Genomic DNA, 18900 nt, shown 5'->3' with positions numbered 1-18900 from the left:
TTAACCAGAAGAACACTGATATTTTTCAATAAGTGCAAGAGTTGTTTCACATGTGGTAAAATGAGATTAAATTTGCAAAATTACCTTGCCTATAATTTAACTGAATAGGACCTGTAAAGAAAAAATGAGAGAAAAGATTTGCATTCCGTTTGAGTCAAAAGTATGCAAGTTTTTGAATGGTGCATATTTGAAACTAAAGCATTCTATCCCTTCAATGAAGGTCTGCACAATGCTATTGTTATAGCTTCCTTTTACAAACTATTTATTTTTTCTACCTTCAACACCTAATGTTTTTCCTTGATGCTGCTGTCTGTCTGTCTTATACATGATTGATGTATGAATTTAAATCAATTAAATATGTCTACAATAAAATTATTCCTGATTCATTGGTAAGGCTTCCACATCAACACATTGAAGAGTCAATTATAGAGACAATGTTACCTAATTATACAAATGATTCATAAAACGTTTCGGCAATGAACAAAAAGCTGTATACATACATAAAACATGGATGGAAAGTTGTATGTCCATACTAATAAAAGGCTAGGAACTAAGATTAAACTGCAGAGCACCAATGAAAACTCAGAGAGATGCAAATGTAGTAAACTATAAGGACTCTGTTAGAGGCTGTGTGCAGTCTGGTTATTTCAGTTGGTTTTGTCAGGGAGGAAGGTAAGTTTTCTACTTTAAATCTTATTTTAATAAGAACAGACTAGTACCTTGCCACAAGTAACATAAAACAGCAGTCAGTCAGTGTTGACTTTTTCTAAAAAAAAAAAAAAAAAAAAAAAAAAGGACATATACACAACACTTAACAGGAGAGCTTTCTAGAACCAGTAACATATAATGCTGTAGTCTGAAACGAAACTCTTAAATACTTTACAAATGGTTTAGTAAAATTTAAATCATGCTTTTATTTTGTGTTACTGCGTCATCATAGCGCTTTTGAGGTCATCACTAAAAATGAAAGGTCAGTCGCACAAGCCCCGTGAAAAGCATTCTGGGATACAGTATGTAAACATCAGCCTCAAACCTGTCAGGAGATACTAATGCATTTTATACATAATGCAATTTTGAGCGGGCTTCTTTTTGTATGACTTTGCCCTTTAATACAAACGGGGGGCCCTCGACTTCGTGATTTATCGGGATGTGACTCTGCTTTCAACAAGCGACAGTAGGCTACTTCTGTGCAAGTGTCAGAATGCTAGCAGCTAGTTAGCTCGCTGCTGGCTCACATTCATGCGCTCATCATAGTTGTATAACATTTCACCGGATTCGACCGTTCTTCTTTGTTACCGGTGAGCTTGAAAGACATTCATCCAACTCGAGTAATGTTTTGTACACTGTGTTGACACTGACGACACTGTTGTAGTCATCGTCAGAGATTAGCGAGCTAGCCAATGAATGCTGCAGGTTAGCTGGACGTTGTTTTTTTGGCTGTAAACGGTAAAGCACAAGTTTTACTATTCTTCTTGAGTACATTTTCTGCACAAGTTTCTGGTAATGTCTCATTGTTAATTTGATTTTTCATATAAACATTGTAACCTTACTCTCTAATTTACTTTACACACCGCACAATAGCAGGCCACATTCAACCTGTCAAAATACGCAGCTTTTGGAGATCAGGAATTAAGTGTGCACTAAATGCGTGAATCTAAACATTTTATATGGGGGTTGTGAATGATATTGTCACGGCTGCTATCCACGACTTTCCCGAACTCTGACCTTTCCCGTGATCGCTATGGCAACGTAGAACAAGCCGGTAACGAACTTCCGGTTTACGTTAATCTGAAGATACTGCTAACAGAGAGCCTCAACAAGCCCAAACAATTTGCTTGGATAATGAGGAGTAGAGCTTAGATCGGGCCCAAAAAATCAAGCCCGACCCTACCTGAGCCCGTTGTGTCCGAGCCCGGCCCGACACATTAACTGTAATTATGAGCCGAGCCCAATTTAGACCCAATCATTTTTAATACGTGGGCTGTTATAACCAGGGGCGGTGCCAGATAATTTTTTAATGTGTGCTGAGGGGGTGCTATATATATTATATATATAAATACTTTTAATAAATGAGCAAAAATTGGCCACTTAATATTTAATATTCAATTATTTTAATGATCACAATTAAAGTATTAATTTGATTAAATTGAACAAGCACAACATTCGGCATTCAATCAAATATTATTAAAGATTTATTATTAATAATGTTATTTCAACACAATATCTCGTTATTTCGACATCAAATGTGTGCCGAGTGTGCGTGCAATAAGCAAGATCTGCATTTGTAAATCCGGTGACACGCGTGCATTGATTTTTATTAATAAACTAGTGTTTTCTGTCAGTGTCTGCTGCAAAGATGAAGATGATCATGGTGTTCATATTTGAACAAATATGTAAATGCTCTTATTTAATGGCTACAACAAATATAGTAGGCCTACATACTCTCTATTTGTACAAATTGCTGCACATTCAAGTTAATTCTCGAATTAATTTTCACATTATTGAAAACAATAAACATACCACTTAAAAATATATATACGGTTGTAGGCTACTGCAGTTTTTTCTAAGTAGCGTTACAAGAAACACTCTTTCTGCGTAGATCGAGGTCCGTTTATGTTGGAAACAACTCCCATTCCATTCATAAAATCCTTCAGTTTTCGCGTGTTGTTTGTGCACCTGACAACGGTACACGTTGAGCCACAAGGAGCCATTGCTTATCTGTCAGCATTACTACTTGTCAGTTATCAGTTTCACCCGATTTTACCGCGACGCGAGTATCCCTTGTGTGCAAGCTTCATTGAGCGTTACGCTAAACCGGAACTGAGATACCGGCAACAGGAAGTATCGAGTGTCATGGCGACGCCCATTAAGACTCGCAGGAAAGTTGTGGATAGAATGCATGCTTGTGTTTCTCAAACAAAAGCAACTCGTGTGTAAAGCCACGCCCCTTTAACGTTCCCCGAGGATAAGTTTAACAGCCATCAACAAGATGTCATTGTCTCCTGCAACTTCCTCTCCAGTCTCCATTCATTACTTATGGATGAATTATGTCTGAAATTCTGCATTTTATATTGACTAAGATTTCATTGTATCTACTTTTTTTTGCTACATTTTCTCCGAGCTAAAATATTTTACATGGACAATCCACGGATAATTAAACTTTTAATCGTTATACATTTCGAAACTGGCATCTTTATATTTGTTTTGGGAGGCCTTCACCACAAAATTAAAATTGTTTCTTATTCACCCTCATGTTTTCCCAAATCACTACGACTCATTTTCTTCTGGGGAACACAGAGATATTAACTTTGAATGAAAGAATATTAGTGCAAGCGATGCCTTCTAACGGTTGCTTTGTTTTTTCATGTATACAATTTTATACTGTGTGATTCGTTCATTATTATTATTAAAATATTTGGGGAATTGTCATAAATGATAATAAAAAAAAAATTAGATACTAATTCATAATTCAATGTTTCCCATTCATTAACTAGAGAATCTGTCCTGTTTCATAATGAACCGATTAAACTTCTCATAATAACATAACAGTTCTTTACCGTTGTGTTTCGCGCCATTGCTCTGGCAAAGAAATTAACTTCCATAACTTTCTTTGTTGAACATATAAATATTTTTAACTCATTTTTTTTAAATGTATATATATATATTATAATGTTAGATGTAGTCTATAAACCTTTAAAATAATCTGATTTCATGGATTCTAATTTTTACTTTTAAGTTATAAGTTACCACATTGTTAAAATAATCTTTTTTTTTTTTTTTTTTTTTTTTTTTTTTTTCCCACAGCCCCCCCAATAACTCTTGTGGGTACCTAGACCACAGTTAAAAAAAAAAAAACTGGCATAGAGCACTGACACCTTTAAAAGCGGTGGTAGGGTTTTTATCAGTATTTCAACCGTGGCGTCCAGTTACTGCTGGAGCAATAAATCAGAAATCTGCAGAGGCAAAGGTTTTTTTTGTATGGCTATTTTATAGCTCTACGCTTTCATTTGTCCCAAAAATCTTGTAAAGTCTCTGTCACTGCGTGGAATGCAGCTTACCGTTCTAAGAACTCAAAGTATAATCTTTCTAAGAATTAAGTGAATTTCTTAGATGTTTCTTAGCTTACTTCATCTCCTTGTTTGATTAGACACTGCAGTTGTAAATGTTTAACATTGTGAGTCAAGGACCAAAGATGAACTCTTTCTTTTTAAACTGAGACAGACTCATTTGGACATCTGTGTAGTTTAGACATATCTGCCATCACTCTGTTAGCTGTCAGCTGGATCCAAGCAATTCTAAACCAATTTTCGGCAGATGTTATTTGAGGGAGTTTATTTGGGCTTGGAAATGTTACAAAATCAGGATTCTTTAGCTCTGAATCATTCTAAGTATGTGCTTGTGCTTTGTGTCATAAGGACCACTGGAAATGAAAAAGTGCTGAAGGTGTAAAGCCTTGTGTCTTCTGTCTGTATATCTAGCTCTGCTAGATCAGCAGTGAGGAAGGATATTCCTTGCCAATGACAGTGAGATTGATAAACTATTACTTGGGAGAACTTTTAGGGGATTTTTTTTTAGAATAATAACATAAATAATTGTATTTTTAACCATATCCATTTTCATTAAATCAACTTTAGCACAAATGTATTCTGTAATGATGCAGTATGTATTTAACATTTATTTAAAATATATCAAATATAATATTATTTAAATTTATAATAAATATTATATTAAATTATAATTTAAAAATAGGCTATGTGTGCATGGTATTTGGAGTTCTTTTCATGTTTTTAATGATACTTTAATGGCAGTCAATTATGTATATTCCTGCAAACTTACATCCCTACTTCAAATATTCAATTACAATTTGATTACCTCAAAAACCTGTTGTAGTTTGCATATAAATGTTAGCCATTTTGTGAAACTAATGTATCTTATTATGTCCAGGCAGCCCAGACGTCCTACTGTGAAGGATGGGTGTGAAAACCTTCACTCACAACTCCCCCAGCCACAGCCAGGAGCTTTTGGATAAGCTTAACACCCTGCGCAGTGAGGGCCACTTCTGTGACGTTACCATTCGTGTACAGGGCCAGCTGTTCTCAGCCCACAAAGTAGTACTAGCCTGCTGTAGTGACTTCCTTCGAGCGAAGCTGTCTGGGAAGCCGGCTGAAGAAGACACTGTGATTGTAGGTGAAGATAACAAACATGTGCTGGATCTTCAACACGTGACTGTCGCTGGTTTCGCCCCTCTTCTGGAATACGCTTACACGTCCACCCTGTCCATTAGTACGGAGAATATAATCGATGTACTCGCGGCGGCTAGCTACATGCAGATGTTTGCTGTAGCCAACACTTGCTCTGAGTTCATGAAGTCCAGTATCCTGTGGAACTCTGCATCCTCGGGAGCAGGAGGCCCTGGTAGCACCCTCCCCCCTGGTTTACACAGGCCCCAAGAGCCACCTGAAGGCCATGCGAGCTGCACCCTCGCCCCTGTAGATGCCCTCTCACCATCTCCGGTCTCATCCGAGTGCAGTGTACCGGAGCGGCCCATCCCTGTGTGCCGCGAATCTAGGCGCAAGCGCAAAGGCTTTGCGAGCCCACAACCAGCATCCTCTACCTCTCCACAAGTCCCCAACCCCTCTCCCTCCTCTTCCTCCTTCCCAGAGAGTTCAGCGCAGGCTCTGGAACCATCTCTGGCCTTCTCCTGGACATACCCCTTTGGTGTGGACCGGCGGTTCACGCCAGAGAAGTCAAAACTACCTGAAGGTCTCCTGGAAGCATCCGGAGCGTCGGGGCAGGATTCTAGTGGACGGGCACTGGTGGAGTATCTCGCCTGCGAGGGCCCGCGCAGCCTGGGGGTTGGGGGTGCGGCAGGGGTAGAGGAGGAGGAAGAAGATGATGTGCAGGTGAAGGTGGAGAGGCTGAGTGATGAAGAAGTGCATGAAGAGGCTTCTCAGCCGGTCAGTGCTCCACACAGTTCTCTGAGTGACCAGCAGACGGTTCCTGGCAATGAACACACCCAAGAAGATCTACTCATCAGCCCCCAGTCCTCATCCATTGGTAAGACTCCTTACATTCATGCATACAATTTCTGGATGACACTTATTCTGTGATGAGCATGTATTTAATGATACAATTTTATTGGTAACAGTCTTTATAGTATTCTGATTGATTTAAGTAGTTGGTATTCCAAACGTTTGTCTCTGGCACTGCCGCCTTACTTGCTCTCAGCAGTGTGTTGTGTATGTCCCGTACTTGCTCTGCAGCAGCAGCATAGCAGATCTATTCTGCCAAGACCAAACATATCAACATTGTAATATCCATTACCATGCCAAACACTCCGAGAGTTGTCATGTCAGAAATAACATTACAAAAGATTTCAATTTTAAATAAATGTTTTTTTTTTTTGTTTTTTTTTTTTACTTTCTATTGATCAAAGAATCATGAAAAATGCAACTGCTTTACTGTGTTTTGATCAAATAAATGCAGTTTTGGTGAGCATAAGAGACTTCATTTAAAAACATTTTGGAAAATTATGTTATGATGTTAATTATGAAACTGTTTATAATTTTTTTTCTTTATAATTGCACATGACAGTTAAACGGGTTAGTTCACCCAAAAATGAAAATTCTGTCAGTATTTACTCACCATTATGCTGTTCCAACCCCGTAAGACTTTTGTTCATCTTCGGAATACAAATTAAGATATTTTTGATGAAATCTGAGAGCTCACTCCTTCATAGGCTGCTATGTAATTGCATCTGCCGGACCAGAAAAGTTAGTAAAAACATTGTTAAAATAGTCCAAGTGACTACAGTGGCTCAACCTTAAGTTTATCAAGCGACAAGAATACTTTTTGTGTGCAAAAAACCCCCCAAAATAACGACTTTATTCAACTATTCATATTCTTCTTTGTGGGCCTCTGATGTGAGTTCACGAGAGCGCCACGACGCATGCGCGAGAACTGAGAAGAAGATGCAGATGGGTCTCAATTTAGTGTTTAAAATGGTTCTAAAGTGTGCATTTCCTTGATGTCCGAATCGTGAGAAACCAACGAGAAAACGTAAAAGTGCCTTACCAATGCCGCAAAATTAATGGCTTACCTTTCACACTTTCCCATCAAATGATCGTGCTTTCATCTTCTCAGTTCTTGCACATGCGTCGTGACGCTCTCATGAACTCACATCAGAGGCCCACACGGAATAAAATGAATAGTTGAATAAAGTCGTTATTTTTGTTGTTTTTTTCGCACAAAAAGTATTCTCGTCACTTGATAAACTTAAGGTTGAGCCACTGTAGTCACTTGGACTATTTTAACAATGTCTTTACTAACTTTTCTGGGCTGGCAGATGCAATTACATAGCAGCCTATGAAGGAGTGGGCAAGCTCTCAGATTTCATCAAAAATATCTTAATTTGTGTTCTGTAGATGAACAAAAGTCTTATGGGGTTGGAACAGCATGAGGATGAGTAAATACTGGCAGAATTTTCAATTTTGGGTGAACTAACCCTTTAAGTCATTAATAGAAAATGACATATTTACCTCATATTTATCAGAACTTTGATTATTTTGTGCACTTTTGAGAACTACAGAGGCAGTATCTGTTTAAAATAAACAACACAATATTGAGACAGTTTTATTGGAGAAGAGGTTCAAAAACAATGTTTTGCTCTCTCTTCAGGCTCCATGGATGAGGGGGTGACGGAGGGTCTCCAGTCCATGCAGGGCACTCCAAACACTACTGGTCACATGGAGGAGGATGAGAGGTAAGACCCCTTTGAGTGTCTGGGTTGTTTTTACAGAGTATCCTTTTACAGTGTCTCACTTTTATGATTGAACTAAAGGGCCCCTCTGAGGAGGGACATCATTTTTTAGACTTCTCATCTTCGTCTTTCCTCATGTATACTTATTTATATGCAGTAGAGACTTCTGTGATATTGTAGTGGCTATTAGGATGAAGATTTCTTGCCAAGAGGCCAGAGAAGCTAGTTGGCAGGCTTTCTGGAAACTTCTTGGACATGAATTTGCCTTTTGGAATACTGGAAGAGAAGGGAAATGGTATGATGCAAAACAAATGGGATCGAAAAAAAGACACTGCTGTCCATCTCAGGAGTAGGAGTCTGCTTTTATATGACAACTTGATATGCCTGACTAAATGTGTTATATGTTAGCCTTAAATCTTTTTGGGGTGATATCTGTGGACAGAGGAAATTGTAGCAGTACTGCAAATACACTTACTTTCGTGGCACTTTCTTTAAATTCCTACCCAAATTTACATGTATTCCTTTCAAGGGGTCATGAAATGGTAAATCAAAATGTTCTTGATATTTACACATTTAAGAGGTTACTCTACAATAAAAACATACTACAATTAGCATGCTGAAACAGACTGTTGGAATCGTTTTAGTTGCCTTGGTTGATTTTCTTCTGACTCAGGCTCAAACCTATACGGCTCTGTTACGGCACTGGCCATTTTGAGCAACAAAAAACACATCACACATGCTGCGAGTGAGGACATAGCCCTAGATACAGTGCGATTAAGTTCACCAATCAAATTAGTGGGCATTTACTTGCATTTCTGAAAGAGGTAACCCCCCTTGTAACAGAGAGTGAAAGTGAAAATGAGCATGAATTAATTAATTTGACTAAATAATTTATTTTTGGTAATAAAAATATAAAAACATAATATAAAGATTTGAAAATGCACCCCTTTAACAGATTTTTAAATTTATGTCTTGTGAAGACAAACAGGACATCCATAAATCGATCTGTTGCACTAAGATTAAAGAAGATAGTGATTAGGTACACTACCATTCAAAAGTTTGGGGTCGGTACAATTTGAAGAAGAATTACAATTACAATTTTTAAAGAAGTCTCTTATTTTCACCAAGGCTGTAATCCAGTAACTGTATCATTCTGTACATTGTGAAATATTATTCCAATTTAAAATAAATGTTTTCTGTTTTAGTATATTTTCAAATGTAATTTATTCCTGTGATCCAAAGCTGGATTTTCAGCAGCATTACTCCAGTCTTCAGTGTCACTTGAAAGTTGTTGTGCTATTAATGTTTTTGTAGAAAAAAACATGCTGAATTTTTTTTGTTTTTCAGGATTGTTTGATGAGTGCAAAGTTCTAAAGAACATTTATTAGAAGTAGAAATTTCTTTTTCAACATCCTTACTAATTCAAATTCAAAACAAATTCTTACTGATCCCAAAACTTTGGGAATATGGAGGCACATGTGCCACCGTTTCCTTTTGAGTCATTTAGATTTCTATTAAGAGTTTTTCAACTTAAAATAATTACTTGAGACAAGACAGATTTTTTTAATAGAAAAGTTCTACAAGTCTCTTCATTAGTGACTACTAAGAGTCAGTGTGTAGGCTAATTGGATCGTCTAATTAGTCTCTTTTCTTTTTTTCTTGTCGCTTTTCTCCAGGCTGGAGAATGTCCAGTACCCATACCACCTGTACATCAGTCCCTCCACCCGCCCAGGACTCAACGGTCCTGAACGGCCCTTCCAGTGTCCTACATGTGGCGTCCGCTTCACTCGAATACAGAATCTCAAACAGCACATGCTCATCCACTCTGGTGAGAGAGCCTCTGCTATTACAGGACTCCACACTGACCGTGACAGTGCATGATGTGAATGCTAAGAATTTTTTCTTTCTTTCTTCAAACCCTATATTATATTAACTTTATATTCCTGATGCCTCACCCAGTGCTTGATTTAAGCCATGTCCTGCCCGATCCTGGAAAATAAACGATCTGGAATTAACAAGTGCATTGCATAGTGATAGTGCGTGTCTGCATGAGACAGAGCATGTGCGGGTTTGTTTTGCACACAGTGAGCAGCGCAAAGTATGGAGAGTGTATATACCTGACGGATTATTTTATTAAAAATATGAAAAAATGTCAAAAAGACAATCAAATAAAATTTTTTTTTATATCCGCGAGTAAAGCTGATGGTGTTTCTGATTTAAAAAAAAAAAATCCTGAGAAAATGAAACTGCACCTCTTGACAATTCTGCTAATACTAATCAGGATAGCAGGAGACATGAGCACCGGGAGCTAGATCAGTCAGAATCGGTGTAATATCGGTGAGAGAGAATATCACTGATCAACTGAATGATATTTGGTCTCAACGTAGAGACGATACAGAATAATACACTAGGCTGTAGTTAGGGCCATGCAGACACTTGTGAATGATGCTCTTAGTTGTGCTATCACCATTTATTGACGTCATTGTATGTTCAAGGAAAGCTGAAGTTGTAAGGTCGGTGTCGGCCACAGCGCCTTTTAATTGTTGTTTTGGATCCGGCAAATATTTATTTACAAGCACTTTAAGCACTGGCCTCATCCCATTTTTCTAATGATTAATGTACTGAAGCTTTATTGTTAAAATGTTTTAGGACTGCTGAAGACAGGTGGTAAGCTTTTAGACAGGATCCAGGAAAGACTTAATGTCGGGCTCTGTATTACATAAACTTCTTGTTTGCAGAAGAGTACAACAAGATTCACCCTAATGGACTTGTTAGTTTATACAGAGGTGGTGTTTTGTTTGCTGTTGATTGTCCAAATAGAACTCATCACAGCGATTAGTTATGGACTGGTGAAAGCGATTGTATGCAATTGGTTTAGTTGTGGGTTATGTGACCAGCATGCCTATTGTGACACATTGCTGGAGTGAACCTTCACAATAAACATCCTGACTTATTTGTATGAGTAGGATGATGTTTTCTGTTATTTTGTCTTTTATTTAACAGTTAGCACACAATAAACTCAAACAAAGACATTCTTGTTATGTTCATTTCAGTCTCATTCAACTTCATTATCATCTTTATTTGCTAATTATCTCCTGTTTTCTGATATGGATATGGTAGACAGTAATCTTTCATGGGTTTCCTCTACAGGTATTAAGCCATTCCAGTGTGACCGCTGCGGGAAAAAGTTTACGCGGGCTTACTCCTTGAAGATGCACCGGCTGAAGCACGAAGGTAAACGCTGTTTCCGGTGCCAGATCTGTAGCGCCACTTTCACTTCCTTCGGTGAATATAAGCACCACATGAGGGTGTCTCGCCACATCATCCGCAAGCCTCGGATTTACGAGTGCAAAACGTGCGGCGCCATGTTTACCAACTCCGGCAATTTAATCGTACACCTGAGGAGTCTCAACCATGAGGCGTCAGAACTAGCAAACTACTTCCAGACCAGGTGAGGAGGAGCTGAACATTCTAAGAAAATATGTAGAAGTACAAATTTAGTTTTGTACGGTCGGCCGTTCATCTCATGTTGAGGAGGTAGCAGATGCGTTTTTGAAATGGGGGGGGGGATTATTTAACTGTATTGAAGAATATGTGTATAAGGTGAAACACTTTACAGTAAGGTTCAGTTCGTTGACATTAGTTAATGTATTGGGTGTCATGAATTAACAAAGATCATTACCTTTAAATAATTTATTAATGTATTTTTATTAATTTAAAAGAAGTCTGTTGTGCTCAACAAGGATGCATTTATTTGATTAAATACAGTAAAAAAAAAAAGTATTATATTGTGAAAAATTATTACAATTTAAAATAACTTTTCTATTTGAAAATATTTTAAAATGTAATTTATTCTTGTAATCTATTCTTCAATGTCACATGATCCTTCAGAAATCATTCTAATATGCGGATTTGGTGCTCAAGAATGAATACTTTCTTATTATTATCAATGTTGAAAACAGTTAATATTTTTTGTGGAAACCTTAATAAGTCAGTCAAAAAAAAAAAAATTTTATCATACATTTTTTGGTAACAATGTAAAAGTTTTTACTGTAACTTTTGATCAACTTAATGCATCCTTGCTGCATAATTGTTTTTTTTTCTATCTTGATAAAAAAAAAATCTTACTGTACCCCAAACTTTTGAACAGTATTAATGTATGTTCTTAATACATAAACTAATGTTAATTTATGTAACTTCAATACACTATGAACATACATTAATTAACAATGACCAATAGTATATTTATAAATTAACAATAACCTATTAATGAATTCTGTAATAATTATTGCTCATTGTTAGTTGATTCATGATACCTAGTGCATGAACTAATGTTAACTAATATAACCTTATTATAAAGTGTTACAGATGTATTTTTAAAGACTGAAGATGACAGGTTTTTCTCGTTGAGGTGTGACTGACAAAATTCTTCTATCAGATGAAATGTCTTTCCTGCTGAGTTTTAACAGGTTTACCCCAGTACAGGCTAACGCCCAGTTCCATTGTGTTTTATTTGGAAGACCGTTAATTACTGAATAGAGCTTTCAGGAAATCACTGAAATCTCCTCTATTGACTGTCCTGATCCGTATTATGCTTATGTTTATCTGTTCCTGAATAGATTTAACACACGTGCACACTGCACACCCTTCAGTTTTTCTTGCATTCTATTCTTAAAATTGCACGTGTATTTCTCTTAGATGTGTTCTTCAGAAAAAAAAAAAAAAAAACTAAGTGACTTTCCTGTTTGAAAACAAGTATTTTCTAAATGAAATAATCATGGCTTTGATTCCATTTTGGAAGTAGTGAGAGTTGGACTGTGTATTAGAAAAAGAAGCTTTGTGATGTAAACAGTTGGAGCGGGCAGGTAAATCAATCCTATCCTGAATAGGTTTTTTAAGTGAAGTTCTCAAAAAAGCTTAGTGGAATCACTGTCTATATTTTTGAGGAGACTGTAAGAGACATTCGTCTGAGGTAATCTTCATGTCGCTAGCCCTTCATTAAAGCAGAGGGAAGGGAGTCAGGTGCATTTATGCATTGAGCTCCTGCTACACGTAGACTCCCTTATTTCATCCAACTGTTTATTTGATTTAAGCCCTCTCGCTCTTGGGATCTTTGTGGTCTATTCATCTTTGTCAGGCACAAATAAACAGTGTCAATGAAAGCTACAGTGCTGAGGCAATAGTTTGGCTCTGCCGTGTGCTTCTTAAGAGAGGGAGCGGCCATGTAGTGTATCCTGATGAAGTTTTATTATTGTGATTACAAGAAACGGTCGGCACTGCAGCCAGACTTTTCTGAGATCTTTGATGGACTTAATGTTTAATTGTAATTTTAAGATGAACAAACAAGTACAAATTGAAAAGTGCTAACTGGGTTAATTAGGCATCTCGCATGACATTTAAAAAAAAAAATTAATTCCTGTCAATAAGGACTTTAAATTCGGAAATCAATGTTGAGACTGCAGCGACTTACTGAAAAGAAATAGGAAATTATGTCATTAGAATCTAAATCCTATTCATGGATTAAGCTATCAGTGTTTGAATTGTAATTTCTTGCTATATCACTTTTTCTGCCAAGCCACAATCCTCAATCTAATTTTGAAGCTTCAATTTTGACTTTTAGTTTAGATAGCTGAAGTGTTTTGCCAGAGGACATTTTGCCAAAGTTTATAGCTAGACATGAACATGCAAGGACTGGCTGTTCGTGGAAAAAAAAATCCAAAGAATCTTAGACTCGTATACCAAACTTGGAACACAATCTTGGGTTAATCATAAGAAATTACTGTTTTGTTTTTTGACAAACTTGCGCCTGAGTGGTTTGACATCCTCTGATTGTGGCTTCACAGAGGAGATTGAAAGCAAAAACTTTTAAATTTTAACAACCTATTTTTGTGTTTTAGTCCCATAATTTTGCATAAAGAAGTTTGAGCTGTTATGCTAAAAAGCCAATGAAGATACTAAGACTGTGAAATATCATCGTAAAGATCATTAAACTTATCAGTTTTATCTCATGTTAAGTTAGTATTGATGGCAGTGATGATTTTCTGAACATTGGCGCTTCTCTCCCTTTTGTTGCCCTAGTGAGTTCCTCCTCCCAGACTACCTGAGTCACATGCAAGAGGAAGAGGGTCTAGGACACTTTGAGATGAGTGAGCACACCTTTGAAGCTTCTTCCTCCTCTTCCTCAGTCCAAACACCAGTTATCTCTCAAGTTTCCTCTACCATGAACTATGACACCCACACTTCTGCACCTCCTTCCCAAACCCCAAACCCCAGATCAGGGCAGGAAGGGGAGGGCACACCAGGGGACCATCCCAAGTCCACCGCTGCTGTTACCTCTCTACAAGATCCAGAGGAAGATGAGGGAGAGAAGGAGAGAGGGGGGAGAAAGAAGAAAAGACTTGTGTCAATTACAATTGAGTGAAAACGTTCCATACATGTAAACATGTATAATAACAGTCCTGTTGCACACTCAGTACTTCTGTTGTTGACGTCTCGTTACAGATTACAAATCTGATGTGTTCCATTATCAAAAAGTGTAATGCCTTTTGATAGTTGTTCATTCTGATTTGTTGGGGTTACTTTAAAATTCAAGTCAAGTCACCTTTATTTATATAGCGCTTCATACAATAGATTGTTTCAAATCAGCTTTACAGTGATAACAGGAAAATAGTGATTCAGTGATAAACAGAATTCAATTCTGCTGTGAAGCAGCTCTAAAAAGACAATAGTAAACAGTCATTTGTTTGTTCCAATTGTTGTAATATCACATTTGATTTGGATTTACATGCAAATCTTTCTGAAAGAACATCACAATTCTAAATTTAAAAACAAACTTGAAATAAAAAAGTTGACTTTTTTATTTATTAGTAACCCATTACTATCTGTGACTATAATGAATTTGTTCCATTGAACATATTATTATTTTTTATTATATAAATTTTTAACCAATTTGTGGCAGCGTCGAAAAGAATCTAATTGTACAAATGTGATGTTTTTTGCATAACATTGAACTATAACTGATCTATTTTGATTATTTTTCTTCTTTTTCTCCTATTTAATGTCTGCGCCTGAACTATAGCAAACTGCCCCTTCTGACTGTAAACAAACCTGTTATAAACTGGGAAGCTTCGACCCCCTGAGGACCGTTCTTAAAAAAAATGTGAAAGTCTGTGTTACTACTTCCATGTGTGTTCAGAGCAGAAACAAAACACTGAACCTGACTGGCACAAAACAACCATGAAACCTTATTAATGGGCTGTTGTGCGTGGATGGTGACTAATCTAATGAGTGTATATGTGAAGAGTAGCCCTGTTTTCCTAGCCCTCTTTTCTGCTGTGTGTGTAATGCTGCTAAATTTTGTAAACTGTGCCTCTTGCCCAGCTCTCCGAACCACTCGTCAATTCGATCTAAAGAGCTGTATGTGAATTATTTTAGTTTAACATTGTTCTTTTGATTGTGACATATGGATGAAAAGGGTCACGTTTTAATAGTGGAAGGTGATATTTCCATAGCCTTTCCCATTTTATTGCTGTTGGAATTATTCTATGGAATTTTTCTCCATAACTTGATGCCATAGTTGTATGTGCCTAACAGTCTCCAAAACAAAGTTTATGAACATCTTGTGACTATGGCATGAGCCTTGATTGAAGATATGTAGCATTTATTTTGTTTGGTGATTGTAATTATCGTGTATCTTGCGTACAAATCCGCTTCCTCCATGTGATATTGCACCTGGCAATCAGTCTCGAAGCTGCTCCATTCCAACATTTTGTAGGGAACAAACATTTTAATAGGCTTTGTGCAATATTGTTTCGGATGATTCACATGTTCCAAAATGAAATGATGTGAATTAAAACATTTTATACTGCAGTGGACAATGAGCTGAATGAGTGAAGATAATGAACTACGGGAGGGGGTTAGTCGAGGGAATAAGCTAAAGCATGTACCCTTTGATAAACGGTTCATAAGAAATACAAGGAGCAAAAGAAATCATATTGTGTTACAAAAACTAGGTTGCAATATCATTCTCTGATGTAATTTCCCTCGAGATGGTCTCCCGCTTATCTCACTCTCTCCATTTTTGCAACCACGGGCTGTTGCTCAAACTCAATTACTTCATAGTCTGAGAGTTTGTAGTGACGCATTTATCCATAAGACAATATTGGCTGTCTGTCCCAGATTGCTCTTTGTGCTACTTGCATGTTTTCCGTGCAAATAGAAATATGGGGGGGAATCAATATAGCATGGGTTGATTCGTTTGTTGGATGTCGTTTCAGATATGTGCAACTACCATTTTGTATACAATATTCAATATTTGGTGTTCAATTGTTTGAGCAGAAAGAAAACGTGATATTTCAGTAGTCATAATGCTTTTTTCCAAAATCTGCATCGATGACGGTTACCTTGTAAAGTGTCAATTTGTACATTTGTAATATCAATGTAAGTGTGAGTAGTTATTTGACTTGAGCCTTGTAGTGTTCGCTTTTGTGACCATGTCTTAATGGTATATACTCTATATTCTTTTTTTAAAGCCTATTGTTTTAGTCGTATCTTGTGCCTTTGGATATTGGATCTGTATTGTATTTTAATTAGCATAAACATGCATTGATATGAATTCATAATGTTTTGTAGACAGAATGCTGGTAGACTTCAAATGTAGCTTGAAACTAAAAATATTTTTGAAGTGCTATTCGACACGGTTTAAACTGTATGTTTTTTGTTTATTTTCATAAAGAAAAATGTATTAGTCATTTTGTATCCTTTCAGTGGTTCTTATCATCTGTTTCTGTGCCAATTCAGATTTATTGAATGATGTTTTGTAAAAACATTATGTACATTAAGATTTACAGTAAATGATTACAGCCTGAGACGACTCCAAGTGTGCCTAAATTCATTGCTTCCATTTTTATTGCTAAATAGTCATTCGGGTTTATGTTCTTAAAATTATCCTACACACATGTACACTACCATTCAAAGATTTTTTGAAAACAAATAATAGTCTTATTCAGCTAGGATACATTAAATTGATTAAAACTGGGGAAAAATTCACATAAATGCTTTTTTTTTACTTTCAAGGAATACTGAATAAAATGTATCAAAGGTTCCCCAAAACATTAAGCAGAACACCTGTTTTCAATATTGATAATAATAAATGTCTCTCAAGCACCAAATCAGCATATTATGATTTCTAAACAAAGTAGATTAAATCAGATTCTTACTGTGTATGTACATGACATCATGTTCGTCAACTGCTGAGAAAGTTATTTGCAGGGCTATTGAATGACATTTTGATATGACATTTTATAGAATGGTTTGATGGTATGATGGTTTTCTAGCTCAGAACAAGCTCTGGTGTGTGAAGGGACTCTAATAAGGAAATTCTTGGCAACCAGGTGCACAAACATATGCTAAAAGAAACAACTAGAGGCTTTTAATTTTGCCTTGGCCTCCTAGATGAAGTTTTGTGACACAGCACAGTATTTGCAGACTCCAAGCACCTGCTTGTGATTTGGTGTCCTCCGGCTGTCTGACCCACATCAGCTCTGGAGGGGTGGTTAAAGAAAGCCCTCAAAATGGGTCAAGTCATATAATGTTCACAAAATAAATGGTTTTGATTCATTGCAAATTAACTACTATCTAACTTCTAAATGTCAAAAATTGGTCCAGAATCTATTTTATAATCATGTCCGTAACATTGACCACTTTTAGTTCCCTTTCGTTCAGTCACCACGAGTTACGTCTGTGAATGATGAAATGGGGGTTTCGCTTAGAAGCCTATCACCTTTGAGTACTAGAAAACAAGCCAATGGCAAAACAATGCCATGGGTCTGTGGAATTTGCATAGTGCAACTCCACCCCACCGCGTGGGTATAAAAAGGAGCAACATGTTGCTAACAATCTTGCATCATGTTTTTGCTTCGTGGCCAATAGTTTCTTCACTTCTCTGCAAGCCTTTTCTGAGTTCTACGAGACGAGCAACTCCTCAGTGTTGTTGGTGTTACGGCGTGTTCCAGCGAGATCACGTTACCTGCTGCTGGTCTGTGCAGTGATCTGCCAGCAGTGAGTGTATTTATCCCTGGGTGCTTCAACACACTGTCAAGCTTTTTTTCTCTCCTCTCCTAAAAGAGCTGCACGTGGCACGTCTTTTTAAAGATGTCTCGCCTGTGTATTTCTGGGTGCAGTAGACAGGTGTTGTCTTTTGATGGGCACGATCGCTGCCTGGTGTGTTTGGGCATAATCACGCTCAGGCAGCGTTCGCGGATGAGTCATGTTCTCATTGCGGGAACATGACCATCGCAATGTTGCGATTGACACTCAATGACCTTCGTAGAGGTAGAGTCCCCTCCGCCACACCCCAATCTGTTTCCTCCACGAGAAGGGATACTTTGGCTGGTGACCAGGGTGATCTGAGGGTCACGGTGTGGAACAAAGCCCCGACGATTCTTCCTCTGAACACACCCCCCTCTTGCACATTGCAACCCATGAGGTTGCCGGATGAGGTCGTGGGCCCGTCTTCGGACGCGCCCCGTGTTTCATTCGGCGCTCCAGAAGATGACAAGATGTCTATCGGCACATCACAAGGTGGGCTAGAGTCTTCTGGAGATGAAGACTCAGCTGTGCTACCTCCTTCGGGTGTGCCAGCACTGCCCGAGTCTGATTGACTGCCATGCTTTCCCGGGCAGCTGCGAGCATCGAGCTTGAGTGGAACCCTCCGCCCTGTCCCGAGTGCTCAAGGCTGGACGATTGGTTTTTGGGGACGGCGAGTGCTGACACCCTCGACAGGGCTGCGGCTAAAGGGTACACTGGGGTCCTCCCGGTGGAGCGCTCTGTGGCGAGGTTTGCGAACACAGGGACCTGGTGCTCAGGCACCTCGACCGTCTAGACCTTCGGGTCAACTGGGAAAAGAGCAAACTCTCCCCCGTGCAGAGGATCTCTTTTCTCAGTATGGAAATCGATTCGGTCACCATGTGCGCGCAGCTTGCGAGCGCGCGCAGTCACTGCTGAATTGCCAATTCGTCAATTCGAGGCCAAGAGTGCAGTTCCACTGAAGTTTTTTCAGAGTCTCCTGGGGCATATGGCAGCTACGCCGCTCGGGCTGCTTCATATGAGACCGCCTCAGCACTGGCTTCACGATCGAGTAC

The 18900-nt window shown here is 38.1% G+C and overlaps 1 protein-coding gene across 4 annotated transcripts; it reads left to right on the top strand.

Annotated features, from left to right (window-relative positions):
* The first annotated feature begins 973 nt into the window (after positions 1 to 973).
* zbtb44 (zinc finger and BTB domain containing 44) lies at positions 974 to 16626 on the top strand. 4 transcript variants are annotated; one of them, XM_081366381.1, is made up of 6 exons: positions 974 to 1298; positions 4945 to 6057; positions 7678 to 7762; positions 9436 to 9587; positions 10910 to 11210; positions 13838 to 16626. In XM_081366381.1, the coding sequence occupies exons 2-6, from the start codon at positions 4971 to 4973 to the stop codon at positions 14178 to 14180; spliced, it is 1968 nt and encodes a 655-aa protein (XP_081222507.1). In that variant the 5' UTR covers positions 974 to 1298; positions 4945 to 4970; the 3' UTR covers positions 14181 to 16626. The 4 variants fall into 4 exon arrangements, with proteins under 4 accessions (XP_081222507.1, XP_081222510.1, XP_081222509.1 ...); XM_081366384.1 differs by having other exon boundaries at positions 975 to 1298; positions 10910 to 10993; XM_081366383.1 differs by having other exon boundaries at positions 1015 to 1174.
* The last annotated feature ends 2274 nt before the right edge of the window (positions 16627 to 18900 follow it).

The sequence above is a fragment of the Scardinius erythrophthalmus genome (genome assembly GCF_964197995.2).
Source record: "Scardinius erythrophthalmus genome assembly, chromosome: 5".
Lineage (NCBI taxonomy): Eukaryota > Metazoa > Chordata > Actinopteri > Cypriniformes > Leuciscidae > Scardinius > Scardinius erythrophthalmus.
Note: the sequence above shows the minus strand (reverse complement) of the source record. Positions and strands in the feature narration are given on the sequence as shown.